Source organism: Cyprinodon variegatus, unplaced genomic scaffold, assembly GCF_000732505.1.
Source record: "Cyprinodon variegatus isolate N-32 unplaced genomic scaffold, C_variegatus-1.0 Scaffold846, whole genome shotgun sequence".
NCBI classification, from domain to species: Eukaryota; Metazoa; Chordata; class Actinopteri; order Cyprinodontiformes; family Cyprinodontidae; genus Cyprinodon; species Cyprinodon variegatus.
This window is the reverse complement of record NW_015151299.1, coordinates 67,413-90,338: the sequence shown is the minus strand read 5'-3', so window position 1 is coordinate 90,338 and position 22,926 is coordinate 67,413. Positions and strand designations below refer to the sequence as shown.

Sequence of the window (22,926 nt, the reverse complement as noted above, 5' to 3'; positions counted from 1 at the left end):
CAGAAAGTGTTATTTGGTTGAAGTTATGTTTTTTTTCCTGTTATTATTTTGAGCAGTGTGTTTTAAGTTTTCAAACAAAAACAAACAAGCAAACAAAAACAACAAAAATCACTGCAGTATACCTACTTTATTTTTTTTTTGTTGGGGCTTCTTTTTTTTTTTGCACCTATTTGGCATTGTAAAGAGGCAAACAGCCTGCAGCACTGCTAAGTTGTCAAAGAACTCTTTTTTTTTTCATCAACATTGTTGTGTTTGGCATTTCTCATCTTCCTTTTGGTAACATAGTAGTTTGACTATGGTTCAAGCCAGTTTGCAGGGAAATTCCGTATTATCGTACAACACAAAATTTAAAAATTAAATCAGAAGTTGATTGTCAATGTGGGGGTGAAGGCTGGTTGAGGACCCAAATGCAGAGATGAGGAGGGCAGAGATAAGTTCTTGCAGGTTTAATGAAATCAGAAAGGCAGCAGAAACAAAATCAAAAAAACAAAATACTAGAAACCAAAATCCAGGGGAAAACACATACGAGGAGCCAAGCAACACAAGAAACCAACACTGAAGAATTGCACAGGGAGAGTATATATAGGAGACAGAACAAAGACTGGGGTATTCAGCTCATATGGAGCAGGTGTGGATAGAAGTGACTAGAAGGGAGCTAGGGGAAAGAAGATAGGCACAAGGGGGCAACAGAGAGTAACTCAAAAAAGCAACGCAGCTTAAATATAACACTCAATGGTAAATAAACCAAAGATCAACAAAACAGAATGACAGAGAAGATAACTGAAACCTCAAAGTTCAAAAGGGAATAACCATAAAATTGATACTTTAAGCAGTGGAGGTTCAGTTGCAAAAAATAAAAAATAAAAAAAAGCTATAAGCACAGGGAAGCATAAATATTTCACAAATGTCTAATAGTAATATGGTAAATTTTTCAATTAATTCTGGACTAACACCTGACCAACGCTAGTACTGTAGATGAAATATAGTTGAAATGTCCTCTCCAAGCGGTAGAAACTATGGAAGCTTGAACCTACACATTACGACACTTGGAGTCCATTGAACCCCCTCCCTCCTTTCTTTAGCCTCTGGGACCTTGATTTTCTAATATAATACATCATTTTCATTAACTAAACAACAGGGGAGCCTTTCTTTTCTTTTAAAATTTAATTACTTACATAAATGAATACACTTTTTGATTGGATTTTTAATAAACTATAAAGCACCTGAAGTGCGGTAATATTGCATTTTTAGGACATAAAAAATAGAGCAAAATCAAATTCACTCTAATACATACTGTTATAAGGAAGCTTAAACTAGCCTGTGGTCTTTGATAGTCAGAGAGACATATTGATCCTGACATGTCTCCCTTTTCTCACCTGTCTATGCACATAAGTTCTCCCTGATGGCTGACACTTTCCTTATTATTTGACTTAATGTTTGAACTCCTTGATAGAAAATTCAGTGGTAGGCAGCTGCTGACAAATGTTTTATCAAATGACTTTATGTTTGTTGTGGTCATTCATTCTAGATTGAATGTCACTCTGCTTGACCTGCAGGTGGGAATGTTTATGCTTTTGTTTATTTCATTGTAATGTGACTGGTTTTCCTTGACAGATAATAGGTAGAAAATGGGATGAATGACAGCTTAATTGTGCATTGAAATGCTTTTGACTTCTCTTCTACATTGGGAACATTTTAGTTACAAGATTGATTCTATGTTTTGCTTTATCCCATAGGATTAAAGAATGGGTTGAGCAAATGCAGAAAGAGCTTGTCACCTTGGCAGACACAGCCACAGCTGGGAAGAGCCTTACCGAGGTAAAATTTGTAAAAACTGAATTTAAAGATAGTGTGCTCTCAGTAACGGATCAACAAGACAGTGATACAAATTCTTGTTTGATATTCAAATCCATTAACTCCTGTATTTCATTTTAAGCACAATTTTACATAAAACAACAATTTTCCTTAAATGACTAATACAAATACAATTCCCATATCTGCTTGTGTGTTCTGTTTTATTCTATTTTTATCTAGATTTTTCTGAGAAACAGGAACCTCTATACTGTAGAGCAAAATGATGCAGAAGAGCTGGTGGCCAGAGCAGCCAGGAACATAGAACAGCTGTTGCAGAAGAGGTCTGCTGCCTTGGAGGTAGGACTCACTGCAAGTAGAGAAACCAACTGTCAGTTTGCAAGTTTAAGTAGATGCTGTGCAGGAACCTCTTTGTCAACAAAGGCTGAAACAGGGCACACTTTTCCATCTGTTTCTTTTGCAAACCAAAACATTGAATGTGGATTTAAAGGTGCAAGATGGTAATAGTTGTTTCTCCTGTGATTTTTTTAAAGTTGTTGAGGAAAACATACATGTAAATACCAAGAGATTACAAAAACAAAATAAGCGTTATTTTAGTGTTTCTTTTCAATTATGTTGTCTCCTTTGATAAGCCCAATTGATTGGTATTAGTCATTCTTCAATTTAAAGGTAGATATCTTTTGTTCAGAAAGATCAAACATTTATTTCATTTTTAATTCTACAAATATTTGAACATTGTATCAGATACATATCTGATATGGTAAACATGCCGTTTTGACTGTTGTGTGTTGGGGAGTGGTGGCCTAGTGGTTAAAGCAGTGCGCTTGTGCTCTGAGAAGGGTGCAAGTACCTGGTTAAATCCCCACAACCTGCACTCTGGGTCCCCGAGCAAGACCCTTGACCCCCGATTGCTCCCCAGACGCCGCTAAGTGGCAGCCCACTGCTTCCCAAGAGGATGGGTTAAGATGCAGAAGTGAATTTCTCCATTGTAAGATTGATGATGTTAAACTAAAATTTGAACAAAAACCTAAAATTAATTTGTTTTTCCAAGGCTGATAGACACTAAAACTAGATGTTAACACATTAAACTTTTTTTTTTTATTGATTTGGTCTCAAACTCTAAACACTTTGGTTCACCCTTATGGTGTATTTATACCTGTCACATTTGGCACAACCATTCTGGTTCTGGTACTCTCTCTGCTGGGTTTCTGATTTCCCTTTTGCATTTTTGGTCCACTCTTAAAAGACTCAAACTCAACGCTATTTCAACGCTATTGATGATTTGAATTGAAAAAGCTTCCTGGATGGGAAGCAAAACATCTTCCAACTTGGAGACAAAGTCCAGTAGATTGTTTTTTTTTTTTTAACTTTTTTTTTGAATGGCTATCACCTGTATGACTGAGAATCTTTACCAGCACATGATGGTTACCTACTCTTGTCCACTACATTTTTGTGCAGTTTGACTCACATTGAAAACAGTATGTTTTACTGGATTTTTCTGTAATTATGTACTCAGTAGTGACAATATTATATTTTAGACATCGCAAATAAAACAAAGCACAATAAATCTACATTGATCAACATTTTACTAATATTGATCATGTTGATCATATATTGTGCATCCCACTTTTTTAAACAAAAGATGATTTTTAAACATATTTGAAAAAAAAATTGATTGATTGATGGTTTTATGCAGTCTGCTCACATGAAATCCACTATGGTTGCATGTGAATTAAAGGCAGGTATTAAAAAAACACCTAAGCTGATCATAATTCAGTTTTTGTTTCATTTTTGTCAGACAATTTTTCTGTTGATACACTGTTGCATATGAACAGTTTCCAATATTATTTCTTTACTTTTCTGTAAGCATCTGAGGAATATGTTTAATATGGAGGACCTGTTGGATGTATTGGCTGAGGGGAATTTGAGAAATTTAAAAGAAAAGTGTTCAGAAACTTAGCTTCATCTTATTATTTTTTCAGCAGTAGGGGATGCAGTAATGAAAGGCTTGACCCTGGGGAGTTTCTTTTTTTCCCTTCTCCACCCCCCTTTTTTCCCTGAAAAGTAGGTCAGAGAGGCAGGTCTTGATCATGAATTAAAACAGTTTCGATGTGATGAGAGAGCCTTCCCAACACCTCATACTATGGCTTTATAAGGCTTCTTGGTAATTGTCTGATTGGTGAAGGAACAAAAGTGTTTATGGATCTTCATAAACACATCTCTGACTTGTCGGTAAACATCATAGTGTTATCATAGAGTGCTCTGGTGCAAGAACATGCATAAAAAATTTGAACATAAGTTTGCATTGGAGTGAGAAAAAATTGTTTTCATAGCAAGTTAAGTTGTTTTTGGTATGAAGGGTTAGTTATGATTCATTGTTAGTGGGTCATTTGTGTGCCTGATTAAATCTAACCCTTTGACACATCACTGTCAATTTATGACATTTTTTCTTCAGTCCCTCCTGCCAATAGCTTTACAGAAAGTATTTGATTTCTCTGTCCTGAAGGGTGTGGATGGAAAAACTAACAGTGAGCAAGTCTTAAGTAAAATGGCTATGTAAACAGGATAGATATCAGGACAGATGGAAAGAAACAGTTACTGTTGCACAGGATGGCTTTAGATGGGCAAAAAAAGAATAAAGAAGGCTTTAAGAACTATTGTTATACAATAATTTAATAATTGGCTATTATTATAATGTGTTTGAAAATAGAAACACCGGCCAACTTTAATTAGAAAATACAAGTTACTTTTTCCAGGGTATTCTGGTTTTGTTTAGATTCAATTTTTGCTGACTGATCTCTGTGTAGTAGGTTTAGCTCTGGATTTTACCTTCTTAAAACAAGTAGCTAGTTTTTTTGTTTTTTTTTAGAGCAGAAACTTCCTTTAATCTTCAGTACCTTTGAAAAAAGAGCAGAGAGGACTAGCAATGTCAACAAAATGTCCTTTAGCCTAAGGCACTCAAACAACTTTTGTCTAAAATCCACTTGGTTTTAAAGTTTTTCAAACATTCCTCTCTTTGTTTTTTCTCCTCTCTTCTAAAATCTTATTGATCCCTGAATTTGCACAGTCAGATAATTTTAGAGGCCACAGTTTGTGATGCACAGTTTCAAAAACAAGTGTTTGGCTTAGAATGGCTACTCATGCTTCCATAAATAAATGTGTGGCAGAATGTAACATGCATTATTAATGCCTACTTGGCTTCACAATGTTGAAAGAAATTACCTTGTCAAATTTCACAATGAACTGTGGTTTGAGCTACACAAGGTAGCTCAGATTTGCAAAAGCCTTTAGTTTTTAATTATTCTAATATTAGGTATTTTTCACCACTCTAAAAAGGGTGTGGTGTGTAATAATTTAAGGGATTCAAATACAGAATATATTCCATTCGCATATATTATTTATTATCATCTATGAACTTAAAGTATGTTAATGGTAGTAGGTCTACCATTTCTGAAGGCAGACATCTTTGCGCTATGGCAGCACACTGCTTACAAACTATTTACTGTAGAGATCGCCATTACAATGTGACAATGTGTCATTGACCATGAGTGATCATGTGATTCTGGAAAAGCATAAAACATTCTATCAATGTGCAAAACGAAGGAAATGCTTTGAGACAGAGGACAGATGCCTATTGTCAATGAAAATGTCTTCACATCCGGCACAGCGAAAATTGTTGCTGAATATGTTTTTTTTCTTCAAAGGACTAAGATGTCTACAACAAATGGTACTGAACTTTGGGAGATAACAAAAATAAACCGGACAACAGAACATTTCTTGCGTGAGCTGTTCTTACCCCATTCATTTGGAGAGTAAAAAAAGTATTTTTTCTCTCTTTCTTGATACTTGCACTGGAAAAAACTGAAGTCCCCTCTAAGAGACAGCTTGTATCGGGATACGTTTGGAACTCTTGGCCTTAGATTGATAGACTGACTATGTAATAGATTAATCGAAATTATATGGTGAGGCACTGCAGTGACCTCAACAAATAAATAACTAAAGCAAAGCCAGTGCTAGAAAAACTGATGCTGTTGTTAAGGACAGATGTATTGAGGACTAAATACACTTACACTAAAAAATGTTTTATTGAAGCACTGCGTCCCTCACAGGAGGTGCTGGGTGGTTTGCTAGAATTTTTGAGACCGATCAATAATCTTTCTCCATGGTGTTATCAAACTCCTCTGAGGTTCACGTTTTTGCCTTTGCAACCACCTGGGAACAGCATACTCGGGCTTGAAATACCTGCTTGCTGTCTCAAGCTTCCCAAAAGCTAACCATGCTTGATAAAACTCCTTCTTCAGCTTGACAGCATTATGGCCACAGCTACAGCCAGCTGCATAAACAATAGTGGCAAAGTAAATGGTTCTCTTAGACTCAATGTCCCCAGCCTCTCTTGGAATCTGAGCAAAGCTCTCTTAGGGGAGGGAATTAAATACATACTTTACCAAGGGTTCTGCCAGATGTTCCCAGCAGATCCTCTCTACTCAGGCCTGCTGAGTCTGTCTGTCTTTGTCCTCTTACAGCATATTCAACTAATCACTAGCTGGTGATTGTTGGACAGGTCTGTCCTTCTTGTCTCTCAAGTATCCAAAGCATGCGGCGGAAGGTCGGAAGATAAAACTAGAAAGTTGATAATTGAACTCTAGCCTAAGGTATCTTGGTGCCAAGTGAACTGAGGGGTTTGCTTGAAAATTTTGTTTATTGTGGATCATCCGTGGCTTCCACAGAAGTCCAATAATAAAACACCACTTGAGACAACAATCAGAGACCCCCCGCTCTAATGTAAGACAACCTTCTCATTATCTGGGAAGAACTCTATCACAAGACAGCTAAGCTGGTGACAGACGGTAGACTGACTCAAGCTTCCACTTCTCCTGTGGGCTACTTCAGAGAAGAAGAGAGTCCAGCCTCTCTTAAGGAGCTGGGTTTCAGAGCCCAGGTTGTGTGTTGAGGGTAGACAGGTTTTCTCTAACTGGTATCATTCAATTTCACACACAAGCTCAGGGTCCTTCCCCCAAGAGAGATGAAGCTCCATGTCCCCAATCTCAGTTTAGGTGTCCAAAGATTGGGTCACCGGGGCCCACGAAATGCTGCGTGGTTCTTTTTGCATCTGTCCCCTCATGGTTCTCCCTGCAGCTGTTCGGCCCACCAGAGGATGACTTTGCGTCTCTTGATTGGGTTTGGCCTGGCCAGAACCGGCGAGGATTAACCTCACCACTAGGTGCTTGCTGATAAACCCCAACAGCAGACTTGGCTCGATGGTATGATGTCAGCTCCACTATACCCGATTGAGCTCACTGGCCTTGTTTTCAGTCATTATGAAGGATGTTGAATAGCTCTTGGTATGGCCGGTTATCCAGAACCTGTTTGCATTGGGAGACCCTTCCAGGGCATTGAAGCCTCAGACAACATAGCCTGGAACATTGAATTTTGAGTTTGCATTACATCTAAGGGATGATAATTGACGTGACAAATACAAATTAAATGAGCAAAGACAAAATATTTCAACATTTTCTAGATATTACTTTTTCAGCAATTGTGCATATCACAGATATTTTAGTTTTCAGTCCAGTTTTTGTTTAGGTTTTGTTTTTCAATATCAATACTTTCTTTATACTATGATGTTGTTTTCACCTGCCCCTAGGTCCTAAATGTTTCTGCTTGAGAGGTGGTAAACTTAAGTAACAGAAACATTAAAGAAATAATTATGTTTTCAACTTAAAGTCCCTACAGCATGAAATGCCCTGTTGTTTCAAATATGTCATTCAAAGGGATGCAAATGCACTGGTGCCTGATCAGCCTCATCAATAAGAGCACAATCCGTATTTTATTTTCCACCATTAGAAAAACCTTTCAATATTTTTAGAACCCAAAATCACAAGCAATGCTTATATTCTGTCCATCAGTATTTTAGGATTTTTTTTCATTCAAATCAAAAATACTTCATCAATGCCAAAGGCAATTAGATCCTGCAGTAACTCATAGACAGTTTTTCAACAAGATGTTATAGTTGATGATAGCTGTAAGCAGGAAGAATCTTCTGTAAATTTGGTAATTATAATCACTTCAGTTATAAGCTGCTGAGGCGACATTAAACACAAAGCAATTTCCCTAAACCTGTAACAATAACAATTTTATTTTTAATCCTATCCTCAACATTTTTGGAACCAAAGCTAAAAATATTTGTTTTATATTTTAATAATAACACAACAAACCAGCCTGCGATGGACTGGCGACTTGTCCAGCGTGTACACCGCATCTCACCCATTGACAGCTGGAGATAGGCACCAGCACCCCAGAAGGGATAAGTGTGACCAAAAATGAATGATGGATGGATGGGAAACAACAAATCAAAAAAAAACTTTGTAATGATCAGACTGATTCAAAAATGATTTCTCCTGGAGGTACTAATGGATTTATTACATCATAATGCATTGACCGTTTTTTTTTTTTTTTGCTATTTCAGTCTTATTAAATACATAGATATGCGGAAATAGCATAAGTTGGCTTCACTGGAATTTTAACAGTTAAAGAACAAATACGGTAAAAGTGTACATACCGAGTCAGCTTGGAGGGGTGATGCTCCTCCAAGGTAAGCTATTGCTTTTACAGCTATTATTCATAAAATATTGAACCATAATTTAACACAGGTTACAAATGGAAACATATTAGCATAGGCACAGGCTGATTATTCAATCACCTAGAGGCAGCTATATTAAAAATGGCTTTTTATTTCAAAGCATCTAATTAAGTCTGGTGATTTAGTGTTTTAATTATAGCTTGATGAGATTTTGATGAAGCTCTTGCATTAAAAAAGTTGCTTAGAGCCTATATTGTATTTGATTTTTAAACATATCAAAATCATAACATTTTATCTCCTGAAATTACAGTTGGGAATTTAATTCAATTTAAACAGTACTGAATCCAGAACAACACAATTAACAACTTAGGAAATGGGATGTCACTGACATCACCTGATTAGATTTTTTTGGGGTAAGATTTATGTTGTCCTATTAGTCAACTTTTATTATGTCAAAGTAAATTGTAGGAATGCTTAATGAAAGTTACATAAAGGGGAATTTATTTTAGAATGTTGTATATGGTATATGTTGATGGTATCTCTAAATATGAAGTTATGTGAATAACGTCTGAAATGCTAACCATATAATCTAAACTGGGCCATTTTTCCAAATTTCAACCATAAGCCAAACAAAGCAATAGTCTATGGGTTGCATTGAATCAAAGGTTCAAGATTACCAGATGACCACATCAAAATATACCAAAAACTTTATTATTGAAGATAACATGGAGTTCTCAGTACTATTACACTCTGAATTCACCAGTATTCAATAGTATTAGGTAGGTTTTCCTGTGTTAGTTCCTAAAAGATCTTCCGTACAGCCTGATGGCTCTGCAGAGTTTGCTTGAAGAACAAAGAGGTGTACACTCATTGGAGATCAACACCAAACCTGATCATGGACAGGTGTTATTGTTGTATAGTACCTCTCAAAGTTAGAAAGAAAGAAAGAAAGAAAGAAAGAAAGAAAGAAAGAAAGAAAGAAAGAAAGAAAGAAAGAAAGAAAGAAAGAAAAACTGAGACTTATAACTTTTGAATTTAGTACTACTGTCTGGGATATTTGTGTTTAGTGTGGTCACTTAGTTGAATGTAAACAATTTTAAAAGGGAAGATTAGATTATAGGTTGCTGAGATTAATTGAGAAGGATAATAATTAGTCTTGGATTTCTTGCTTCCTTTTAAAGGAATAAAATTGGGTTCTAGTGCCTGGTTACAGGTCCCGAGAGATGTTTGTTGATGTTTGTATCAAGCTGTTTTTTGTGGGCAGCATGATGACCAAGTGGCTAATTGCAGGGTACTTAAAGGGAAGCCCAGATATCAGCTAACAGGGAATAATAATGAGAAAGTTAATTCTAATTAAATGTATACAGCGGCTCAGTTTGTAGCACTGTTCATAGCACTGCTGCCATGCCTTGGTGAGATTCCTTGCCCAGGGCCTTTCTGCATGGTGTTTGCATGTTCACCCCATACACTGGCATTTCAGGATGTGTAGTGTTAGGGTGTGCATGATTGTGTCTATGGATGGATAGATGGATGGGTTTATGCTGTCTACTCACAAGAAATCAACTATAGTTGCATGTGAATTAAAGGAAGGTATAGAACACCTAAGAGTTGCAGGTGTTCCAAGTTACTACACAACTGGTTAATTATCTGGGTGCACTTCCTATGTTTGAGTGTTTTAAGTTCAACTGTTAAGATCCAGGTCCTCTGTTGTTTCCTAGGTCACTTGAGCAGTTAGTACAGTTGCAGCAGGACTGTGACATGTAGCCATTTCTAAGACGGAATTTCATGACAATTTCATGCTGCTGGGTAAGCAAATGTTTTGGTCGTTTAGACCAGTGTTTTTCAATCCTGGTCCTCAAGGCACCCTGCTCTGCATGTTTTGGATGTTTCTGAGGTTCAGCAAACCTGATTCAGATGATTGCAGTTTAACAAAGCCTGATAATCTGCTATCAATTGATAACAGGTGTGTGAAAGCTGGGAAACATCTAAAACATGCAGGGCAGGGTACCATGAGGACCATGTTTGAAAAACACTGGTTTAGACACTCTTGCAAATGCATCTGGTGCCACCATCCAGTATTTCAGGGGATTACCAGCCAATGCATATAACAAAACCTAGTGATTTTAGAGTAGCAAAGTCTAAATATTGGGTTAAATCTAGTCTTTTAAACTAAACTGTAGTTGAGTGATTTAAATTTGTCTATTGCTATGAAAGAAAAAGCAAGAAGAAGGTTGTCTGGAATGGGTTGGTGCACCTAGGTCCTGTTGCATCCTCGTTTGCCAATATGCAGGTTAAAGGACGCTAATTGGGGCAATAAAAATTGAGAACTCTTTAAAGTTGTAGGGAAGTCATATTTAAATTTCAAATCATCCTGGCTAAGGATTTGTATATTGTACTCTTTGTCAGACGATATTGTCCCAAAATTTAGAACATTTCTATAAAAAAAACCAATCCTGTCTTAAAATCTGTGGGGTTTTTTTTTCGTTATCTTAATTATAATAATTATAATTATTCTTAATTATTATTATATAACTATATGTCAGCCTGAACACCTAAATTCGGCCATCAATAATCAACGGTTATCTGTCAATCAATTTTTCGGTCATAGCATCTTGATTCATATGTCACAGCCAATATACGCAACAGTTGAAATAAGAAATAAGAATCATTCACTTTACCATTAAATTACACTTTGTGGAGGATCAAAGACTGGTTCCTATGTGGTTGACCCCATTTCTATTGTTAGTCAGTGTGGCAGGAACATTTTTATTTTTGTTCGCTCATATATTTAGTTATGCTATTTATCCAGTGAAAATTTTTTTACTCAGTTTGTTGTACCTGCAAGGCTGAGAAAATGTCTGAGTGAGGGGTGGTTTTAGACAAAACATACTTATTCCCACGAAAAGTCAAATTGCTTCTCAAAGTTTGTTAAAGCACGTGTAATTTGTTTGGACTCTGACACAACCTTCACAGTTTTTTCCTCAACATAAGTAAGGGAGACAAACTCATGTCTAGGTAGAACAGGGCTGAATACTGTGCCGTAAGGGCCATATGATGAACTGCTTTCTCTTTGCAAAGATATGAAAATAAAGTGCTGTATGAGTGAAATCCATCGATCTCTGTTTATTTAACTAGGGTGAATAGTTGAATGCTCTTTTCCCACTACTGTCAGCTTAGAAGAATGGTGTGAATTAACTTTAAGTTAATGTCACGGTTATGAATATACTAGTAATGGTCAGGGCTAGGTTGAATGTCAGGGTTAGGTATAAATGCAGTAGCTAAAATATACAGTCGTAATATATTTTAGAGACATGACTGTGTTTGGGTGTGAGGGGTTTATGTTAGTGTGTGTGTGATGCTGAAACGCAGTAATGAGCAGTGGCTATGATATGATCAGAGGTATGCTACTCTCATAAGCAGATGTTACCCAGTCTCCCATCTCTTCTCAGAAAGGAGGTTGCTCCATATGTCTCTATCTTTCTGTTTTTTTCTGGTATGTTTTGTTATTACAGAGATACAGAGCAAACACTAGGAAACAGCAAGGATTGGGAATTTTACCTAGATTTACAGTATGTTTGGCCAGGGGAATTGTGCACAATGTAAAAAAAACGAAGCAACAGCTGAGATGGAATATTTGAGACAAAGGCATTGAAAGCGTGTTTCTACTTCTGACATATGTTTGGGTGCCATATTTTGGAGTCTCATATAATAATGCACATTCTAAAGATGCTAAATTATTTATAGTAAAAAATGGTTAATTTCAGTTGTTAAATGGTGAATTTTAAGTTATACATATGGTGAAAATATTAATCTAGATTTTGTAACTCTAAATGGAGATGTTGTTTACCTAAATGTCTATTTACTGCCCGATATCTCATCAGAAATACACTATTGTGACTTAGCATTAGGCAAACTTGCAATGGGCTGGTAAACAGTACAGAAGGAGAGTGGGAAAGTGCATCAATTACTGGCTGGGAGGAGTTAAAGTTGTAGTCATTGCTTTTCAAAATTTGTAAATGTATTTGCCCAAATAATGAAATTTCATTGTAAAATATCTCCCCTCCCCTGCCCCCCTTAAAAGGGAAAAAAAAGCTTTCTTTTTTGCCTTACTAAAAGCTGAGAAATGCAACAAAATTCTTATTGAGAAAAGATAATTTATAAAGATTAAGCTCACTATTTTGTATTAAGATTTTTTATTTTATTTTGTACACACCTGAAAATGGAAGTAAATGATATAAACAAAAATTATTTGTCAATAACAAGTAGTGCTTTATTAACTAAACCCCAAATCCCCCCCAAAAATCTATGGAAAAAAATAAGATTCCAAGCAAACTTAAAGAGAGGGCATCAAAGATTATAGTTGCAAAATACAATTGTTTTATGTGTTACTTTGTTAAGTAATTTTCTGTTGTTCCTGTTGTGTTTTGACAATATAGACCTGGAAGTTATTATCACAGAGCTAGTAATAGCCCAGAAGATTTGCTCTCACAAGTAGACCATTATCTTGTTGCCATAAGTTTTCGCTTGGTAAATATGTATAAACCTTTATTAGAGATGGTTTAGAGAATAAAATCCTATGTAACCGAGATGGAAATGGGAAGGTAGGTGATAAAGGGAAAAGGGATAAGAATTGAGGGGAGAAAAACATAGAGAGAGAAAAGAGACAAACAAAAGAGGAAAAAAAACACACGAAACAACACAGAAACACATTAGCTTCTACAGCTCTACATGAAAAAAAAAAACAAACATTAAAAAATTGAGAACAAAACAATTAAAAAAAAATACAACACACAAGCCACAAGAGGAGCAGGTATCCCATGGTAAGGTCATTTTCTTAAAACCAAGCCCACTTAAGTAAGCTTTTTGAATGTATAGAAATGGTTGCATCATTGCATACAGAAATAGGGAGTTATATTGTCATTAAGTGGAGTTAACTCTGCATGAAATAGAACAAGATTTTGTTGCTTCTTGAGTAAAATAATTTTTGCACTGGGCACAATAAGAGAGACATAAACACAGTTGTGGTCTATCTACTGAACATGCAACTCATACAGTACATGATTCTCTCACATGCATGCATTATAAAGAAAAAAAAGCAAAACAGTAAATTAGATATAAGGCAGCTGTAGATTTGCTATTCCCATAAGGCCCTTTGGTGCCCTTAGAGAACAGCAATGTGGATCAGCATGGTACTCCCCTGGGTTCCAACAGCTGCAGACATCTCACCTCCACCTCAGTGGCTCAGCAACTTTTGCTTGAAATACATATTCCCTACATTACTTTGGATATGTGCACGCTTTCCATATATTTTGTTGCTGTGATCCTAGAGTGAAATGAAAATAAAATGTCTATTACCTTTGGTCAATTTATTTTCTTTTGTGTTTCAGTTTTTCTGTTTCGTTTTTTTTACTTGTTAATTGCAATCAGTGTTTTGAAACTACTCTTATAACAGGGAAAATAGGTTTTTTCGCTGTAAAATTGGATTGTTTTCTTCTTCTCATTTTTTGTTACAGTTAATCCTTTTCACATAGTTCAGGGATCTTGTTTATAAAGAGTACATTTGCAAAAAATGTTAAAGTTGTCATCTATTGAAAACAAAATATTGCAGTCCCTCAAGCCAATTCTTACCATACAATATTTAAATGTTTTACTTAAAATATTTAAATGTTTCCTTCTATCACTTAACAGGTGTGGGAATTCACACAAATTGCTGTAAACATTTGAATACTGCTGAACCGCCTGTAAAATGGTTGGTGATGGATGCTTTGATTATGCTGGAGACTGCAAATTGGAGAAATAGGGATTGAATGCACATTCAGGGAATACTTATTTTTCTTAAACCAGGATGCTGAATGGTTTATCAGGTGATTGACCTCAATAGAGCATTGCTTTTGGATCTTTGTTGTGGATGGAATCCAATATAGGAGAGACTGACCCACTGGATAACTGCCATCCCTGTACATTGTAGGTGTTAAACTCCAGAGGTCAGTGTGCATAACTGAATTCTGGTGTAGAAAAACGGATCACTGGGTGCACGGTTCTAGATATGAAGTTAGATATGAAGAAATAATCCATGGCATTATACAATTTCAAATATATCATGATTTTACAGGCATAGAGTTTACATGTTTAATAGAATAGTCTTCTTGCTACAATCAGTTTATTAAAGATCCAAAATAATGCTTGAAAGTTTTGGCCTGATCTAAATATAGTAAGATAATGTAGGTGAAACTGGTATTATTGGTCATATTAAATGTTGTAGATATTTTTTTGCCAGATTTACTTTTTTATATATAATTTTATCAATTATAGTTATTAACCACACAGTTTTTTCTGTTGGTTCTTATCAATGCAAGGTGTTAAACTTGTCAATAATTAATTGACTCTCTGCCTGATGCTACTTTTAGGAACAAAATATTCTTTGAATATATCCATATTTCAATTCAGTTCAGCTTATTTTATATAGCGCTAATTCACAACACATGTCATCTCAAGGCACTTTACAATTCCACCAGATCATACTGTCAAATTGATTTAAAATTTCCTATCTAAAGAAAACCAGTCGATTGCATCTACTCACTGACTCGAAGGCAATTCCTCACACTAAGCATGCATGTAGCAACAGTGGAGAGAAAAAAACTTTTAATAGGAGGAAACCTCCAGCAGAACCAGACTCATTGTGAGCGATGATTTGCCGAGGCCGACTGGGATTCAAGGAGACAGAAGCAGACATACAGAAAGAAGCAGAGATACAAATGCACATCCAGACAGTCATAGTCAGAGAAACAGGAGTACAGTGAAAAACAGGCAGACCTCGAAGATCTATAAACAAAGGTGTTGATGGCAGCAGCACAGCTGATATTTCTTTCCAGGATGGTGTCAGAGTGAAACAGCAACAGACCAGATGAATATACTATGAAAAAAAGCAGGGAGAGCATAGTGTTCGAGATTGAATTAACAAACTCTGCAGATTGGGAGAATAGAGATAGAATGAAGCGGAATGATGAAAAAGGGGCCCCTCTGTCCTCCAGCAGGCTAAGCCTATAGCAGCATTATTAATGTAGAGTTGTTTTAAGGGCACCACCTAGACAACCAGTGGTTGAATGACGATATGCAGCTAAACATGTCAAATATGACTGGTCAGATCAGCGAAGGGACCAGAGAAAATTACGTAGTCTGACATTATTTTGGCAAACTTAAACACCGAAGCAACGCTAATAGTGACCTCCAGTGGGCTTAACCAAGTGTCATTACCACCAGCGTAAATAACAATCTTACTGTATTTAAAGGGGAACACCGTTTTTTTTTTTTTACATTTGCCCCTTGATTTTACGTTAAATACATCATGTTCTACTCACCCATATTAGTTTTGTGTCATTTGGAGCTGTTCTGAAGATATTCGGTTTTGTTATATCCAAGTAAAATCTTCCTATGGGCAACAAGTTGAAGGCAAAAAACTAAACTGTTCATAATTTATTCTTTATGTAATGCCAGAATTCACAACATGTAGGCGAATCACTGTGTCTGAAGTCATCCGCGCGCTAACTTTGTTTGTAGATGTTGGAGCTTGGCCTGTTTACCAGGGTAATCCTGATTCTCTTACCGTGACTAATAAATATGCTCTCCATCATCAGACATGGGAATTGGCTCAGAGTTTAGCCGCTTACCTGTGTCTTTTCTTGACAGGGTACTGTGGACCTAGTTAACAGTTACCTTTTGTATATATACTTCTTTCTTTCTGTATGTCTGCTGCTGTGTCCTTGAACCCCAGCAGAAAGCTGCTCACACTGAGCGTGATCTGCTGGAGGTTTCTTCCTTTTAAAAGGGAGTTCTTCCTCTCCAATGTCGCTACATGCATGCTTAGTGGGAGTGATTGCTGACGAGTCAATGAGCCGATGCATTGAGCAGGTTTACTTGGATAGAAAACTTTAATCCATCTGACTGTATGACCTGGTTGAATCATCTCTGTAATGTGCCTTGAGATGACAGGTGTTGTAAATTGGTGCTATATAAATAAACTAAATTGAATTTAACTGAACATAATGATAGTCTTATCCACATAAATATATAGCATGTGATAGTGCTCTCCCACATGTTTGTGTATGTTTTTAGTATTTTTATTTGCAAGCTTCGATACGTTTTTCTCCTAGTACATCTGAATTTAGCTAGTATGGGAGAGTATAGGAGTATAGGATTCTGTCCTTTGTATAAACCTTTTATTATTAATACAATTAGGACCCCTATATTTTCTTTCTTTCTTTTGATTGCTTTTTTATATTTCTCGTTACATTGCCATCAGCATTCAGGAATATTAAAGTGCTAGATTGAAAAACCTTGAGTCAGAAACGGAAAGATATAAGTGTGGGTGTTAATGATCTCTTAGACCTTTGTGAGTATCGCTTTGTTGTCTGGGAGCAGGGTGGTGTGCTCCGAATTGGCCATTGATTTTAGGTGTGGAGCCTTGGCACACATACTCAAACACATACACATGCCTGAGACGCTTGTTGAGGTTTAGCAGAGCTTGTCTCATCTTCCTTGTCTATCCTTTAAGCTGTGCACCACTTTCTCACTAAATGCATGGTAGACTGCTGGGCAGCCCTGATGGCATGACAGTAAGGCTTGCACACGTCTTAAAGCCATGTGTCTCTATGGGGTTTTCACCTCTCCAATATGTGTACCCAGCCGAATGTTATTAGTAGAATCCAAATGGTGTAACCATATTCCTTGTTTCTGCAATCTTTAGATCCTTCACATCTTAAGCTTTATTCAAAATATGGTTCAACACTGCTCTCTATGGATCTTAAAAGTTCAAACTCAATATTATTTCAGATTTATTCCTTCTTCTGATACTACTTTTCACACCTTGTTCTTTAAACCTCTGCACCTCACTCCTGAAATAGCCCAAATGTCCAGTGTTCTTTATTCTGGATTACCACATAAGGCTCAAAAAGGACTCATCTTTTGAAGGAGTGGACCCATTATTGCATAGACTTTTCACAAAAATTGAAAGAGAGTTTAATGAGCAGTTAGATCAAACATGCTAAAGAAGCTGTTATGCACTTCCCATTAAGTAAAACACTGGAGTGCTGAATTTATTTTGAGCTGACATCTAATCAATTGGTGCAAATGGCAACTAGCAGTTGTTCTGTAATGAGCTGTTATACTAGTTTAGAAATATTGGTTCGTGTGTTTTTAGGAGTCTGGTTACTCAGATGTCTCTAACCTTTGCTGCATTTCTTCATGTTGGTATGTTTAAAAAGGTTGATACAGCAATAGTGATAAATAGAGGGAAAATTAGGTGTTTTTCCTAACACATCTCATTCCACCCTCCCCCATATCCCCCAGAGGGTAGAGGAGCCTCGTCAAGGCTCTGTCATAAATTTTTAACAAGCCAGTCCGTCTGTCCTCTTGGGGAGTGTGTGTATATTTGCACATTTATATCTTCCTTTTTCTTCACATTGGCAATTGAATGGAAATGGGGAATGTATAAACATTATCACCAATATTGTAACATTATCACCTTATTGTTACAAAGTGTGAAAAACTGTCCGTAAAGCATTAAGCCACTTTACTATACACCAAGAGATATTTACAGCAATGGCATTTTTATGAATTGAGTAGCTAGTGTTATTAAGAAGTACTAATTAGGTTCAGCCCATCAGAGCAACATTCTCTTGTAATGCATGGGTGTTATTTTGCATCCCCCAAATATTATGACCGCACATTTATCTGCACGTACACACTGTAATGATACATTGCAAACACTCATTCACACATGTAGGCAGTGTATACAGTTAATAGTGTATATGTCAGAATATGACCTGTGGCACTGTCCTTCTGGGACTTTCCATTGACTTCCATTAATTTCCCATTAATTTCATTAGCCTAACCCAGACCTTCACCCTTACCCTACCCATTACCAACACATACTGTACCTAACTTTATAATGCTAACACAAACTCGAATTAAACCTTAGTCATAAACCTAACTCAACAGTACCTGTAAGTCCCCACATTGTCGTATATTCTTGGGAAATTGTGCCCACAATGTAACACACACATACACTAAGGTACATTTTTGGTTTGCTTAAATAACCATGAATGTATAAATAAAAATTCTTTGTTTTTAGCTTCACTCAGCAAAACACAAATTATATTTTCCAATTAGAGAAGGGCATTATCACTGTTTGCACCATGTTAGTGGTCTTGTTTGCCCCAGTGATGAACATGCTGGTCAAGGCTACAGAAGTGGAATGTAGGGGCCCCTTGTCCAGATCCGGCATTCTCCAACCACCAATTAGGGCCTACATGGATGAACTGACTGTCACATCAACATGAGTGACTGGATGCCGGTTGCTCCTCCGCTGTCTGGAAAGGATCATGGCATGGGCAAGGATGATGTTTAAGCCAGCCAAGTCCAGATCCCTTGTCCTGAGGAAGGGGAAAGTGGGAAACATTGTCAGAGAAGCCTGTGAAGAGCTTAGGGAAGATGTTCGATAGCACCCTGAAAGACAAAGCACCAGTGGAGGCAGCCCATGTAAAGCTAAAGGCATGGCTAGCAGCAGTGGAAACGTCTGGTCTCCCAGGGAAGTTTAAGGCATGGATATACCAGCATGGCATCCTGCCAAGACTTCTGTGGCCACTACTGATTTATGAAGTTCCAGTAACCATGGTGGAGGGCTTTGAACCCAATGTCAGCCAATACCTACGGGGATGGCTGGGTCGGCCAAAGAGCCTCAGCAGCATTGCCCTCTAGGGGCACTCCAACAAGCTGCAGCTTCCTTTGACTGGCGTGACGGAGGAGTTTAAAGTCACCAGAGCCAGGGAGGTGTTGCTTTACAGAGACTCTGCTGACACCAGAGTCTCTTCTGCCGGCATCACAGTCAGAACTGGGAGGAAATGGCGAGCACAACAGGCAGTCAACCAAGCAGAAGCGAAACTGAGACATAGCGTCTTAGTTGGCTCTGTGGCAGTTGGACGAGCTGGTCTAGGTAGCCACACAAAGCCACGCTACAACCAAGCCCGAAGACAAGAGCGATGACAGATGGTACAGGGAGAGATTTGTGCAGAGATAGAGGAGCAACGCCAAAGTAGGAGGGTGGAAATGCACCAGCAAGGAGCCTTGACCGATTGGGACCATGCATCTGCCCGGAAGATCACCTGGACAGAACTATGGAAGTATGAAGAGCAGGACTTAAGTTCCTGATCTAGTCAGTGTATGATGTCCTTCCAAGTCCATCTAAATTTTATATCTGGAGCCTTGCAGAAGCACCAACATGCCCACTGTGCCCGGATCATGGTTTCCTGGAGCACATCCTGAGCTTCTGCCCTAAAGTGCTGGGAGAGGGAAGGTGCATGTGATGATAGGTGTTGAAGGCAGTAGCAGACACTATCTGCACTGGAATCCAGGAGTCAAAGCACCAGTCTCCTTTGAGGCACAATATCTTCTTTGTCAGGGCAGGGGAGAAACCTGAGAGAGCAGGTAAGGGCACAACTTGACTGCTAGCCATGGCTCGGGATTGGCAGTAGCATGTGGACCTCGGAAGGCAGTTAAAGTTCCTAGAGCACATTGCAAGGATGTCACTGAGGCCAGATCTGGTCTCAACATCTGACTTGAAAAAGCAAGTCGTGTTACTGGAGCTTACAGTACCCTGGGAAGACAGGATGGAGGAGGCTCACGAAAGGAAGAAGGTGAGATATCTTGAGGTCATTGAGGCATGGAGACGCCATGGATGGAGGGCCCACTGTGAGCCAATAAAAGTGAGCTACAGAGGCTTCCTCAGTCTGACGGCATTGGGCATTCAGGATCCTTCACATCAGAGGGTTGCTTGAGAAAAGAGCAACCGGAAACATCAGTGAGGCCACTGAAAGAGCCTCAAGGTGGCTGTGGATCAAGATGGGAGACGCATCGAGTAGCACGCTGCTTGAACACAAACTGGGGCATGATCAACCCCAGTTGGGATGCCCAGACGAGGGTGTCTAAAGATCAAAGACCCGAAACACCATATGACCCTGGGTCCTTCACTGATGATGTGTTCAAGCTGCACCGGCTAGGTGTTTCAAAATCGTAATCTAATCTATAGATTTGTAACCATCTCAAAAGTAAACAGATATTTTATGAGATTAATTTAATATCACTTGGTAAAAGGCTGTACTAAATGTGGATCTGTATGGAGAAAATCTGGAGAATACTTGTTGTGAATACTGGAGAATAAGTTGTGAATATTCTCCAGATGTTCTGGATACAGATGTTCTGTATTAAAGAGAACAATCATATATGCTTTCTGTCTGGTGTGTTATCTTTTGTCTCAAAAACTGTATATTTTACTTCTTACATTTGTCCTTATATAACGATTTAATGGGCAATCACATTTTTGTTCATAACACCACCCAAGGTGTGTTAGTATTCAATACATAATATATATTTGTCTCTAGTACTTAAAATGTACTAAGCTACATATCCCATTTGTCCTGAAATAATTGTAAATGTATATTCTGTCAGTAGGAAATAATAATGGCTGTAAACTTCAGTGCAGGGAACAGAAAATCCTTGCACATCAAGGGCTTCATGAATAATAATTTCATCGCCGCTACCTTGTGGTGATTCCAGAGTACAGATGTTTGTTTATGGGTAAACTAGACGGTATATTTAGCAGCTGACAGGTCTGGAACAGATTCAAGGACTGGAGGCCAAAGAGATGACACTCTTGATCAAAAATGAGATCCCTACGAGCAGCCATGGTCATAGACGTAAATAGACATGTATCTACTAACAAATGACACAATAAATAAACATCTTGTTTAGCTCAGATGTGCCTGTTATACCCTTAAAAATTACAGACCCACTGATACTGACTTTGGGAAACAACCAGTAGCAGTCTATTTTTTTCAGAATTTCCTGCACTTCTAGTATGTGAATCCCCATTTCTTTTCTCTGATGGAAAAGAGTGTCTGACAGAATATTTTTGCATACCTGCCTCCTATTCCTCCACTTGGGTGCTCTAACTGTCCTGAGACAAAGTAGGGGAGGAAAAGATCAAGTTCATTTGTTACATATGTAAATTTACCTAGAGGTAAGACCACAGTCCGCACTAAGTTATTAGCTTTTCTCTGTTACCCTCTTTCTCTGCTGTTTCCCTTGGGATATCTATTTCTCTTATTCTCTGCATTCCCTCTTAAAGTATATGCCATTTTTACTCTGGGAAGCTCTTTTACAACTACAGAAAGCCATGTTTATCTATAATTAGGGTTACACAATATATCACGTACTTTTTTCTGACAATATCTCTATGTGTGATATCAATATAACAAATTCTATTGCTTTTTCACATTTCTGCATAAGAGGTGAGAGGTTGGTGGGGTCTCAGCACGGCACTATCTATGCTGGAAGCATCACTAGCAGCGCTCAGTTAAAGCATACTAACATACCTTTGTTTTTAGGCAGTAATAATTTAACTGTAAGTCTTAATTTTAAATTGTGATCAAGAATGTCTTGACTTCAGTGTTTGGTTCACAGTATATCACAGCATATCCATAGCAAATTTACTGCATGAATGTATTATGTACTTAAATAATGTAATGTATATAGTGCAATGTAATTTTTCTCTTCGGTCTGCTGGTTGATGGTAATTTTGGGCTTGTTAGGTCCCAACTACCTGACCCAACAATTAGTTGAAATAAAATTTCACCGAATTTGGTAAAAGTTGGAGCTCTTTCATTAGTTCCCAATCATTCCTCTGATTTTTTTTGGAAAGTTTTTTTTTTTTTTACCTGCAAGCAAGGTTTTTTTTATTGCTATAAGATCATGTTATTCTCAACACTGATGAGCTACTGTATGCATTTATTCTTGTGCCTTAGCAATTGTACATGACTGACTATACAGCTCCACTGCTGGGGCGAACTGTATAGTGCCTTTTAATGGAAACCAACAAGTCTGTCTGTTGGAATGAATATAATTTGGTGGGAAATGTAGTTTATATATATTCATATTACATACACTATAGAAGGTTAATCAATAGACTAGGGAATGTCCATAATAAGTAATATAAATGAGTATGAACACATGCAAACTTCCTGTGTTTCAACCTTTCCATTCTGACGTGGTGATACACTAAGCTGTGTCCTTTAGTGGGCAGTAAGTGTTACAGGATTGTGAAGGTCCTGTGGTTTCAGCTCTGTGTGAGTGTGAGATGATAAACATTTTCCTGTCTCTTATTGTCTCCATCATGGTTTTAAAAATGCTATCTTCTGTATGAGTTTCTAATATTAGATTTTAGCTGTGAAACATCCTTTGGGCAGCTTCTAATCTAAAGTCCCATTTCAATTTTGTCCCCTAGAAACTGGCCACAGCTGCTGAAGTGTTCCAGAAGGAGCATGTTTGGAAAGATGAATTTGAGGTAAACAGGAAAGAAAAATGCACACACCAGAAAACACAAACACACAGGACCATACACAAAGGCTTTAAAAAGAAAGAATTAGTTACAGAGATGGTCCTTCATTAAGTCTGGATTTACATTTACCTCTTTGATGTGATGT

General features: G+C 37.6%; 1 protein-coding gene across 1 annotated transcript in view; it reads left to right on the top strand.

Moving 5' to 3' along the window:
* Positions 1 to 22,926, top strand: part of LOC107099205 (voltage-dependent calcium channel subunit alpha-2/delta-1-like) — an 88,407-nt gene that overhangs the window by 14,383 nt on the left and 51,098 nt on the right. The window contains exons 2-4 of the mRNA XM_015397253.1: positions 1,737 to 1,818; positions 2,035 to 2,151; positions 22,728 to 22,787. Coding sequence (XP_015252739.1) covers positions 1,737 to 1,818; positions 2,035 to 2,151; positions 22,728 to 22,787 — 259 coding nt within the window. The remainder of the gene's footprint in view (positions 1 to 1,736; positions 1,819 to 2,034; positions 2,152 to 22,727; positions 22,788 to 22,926) is intronic.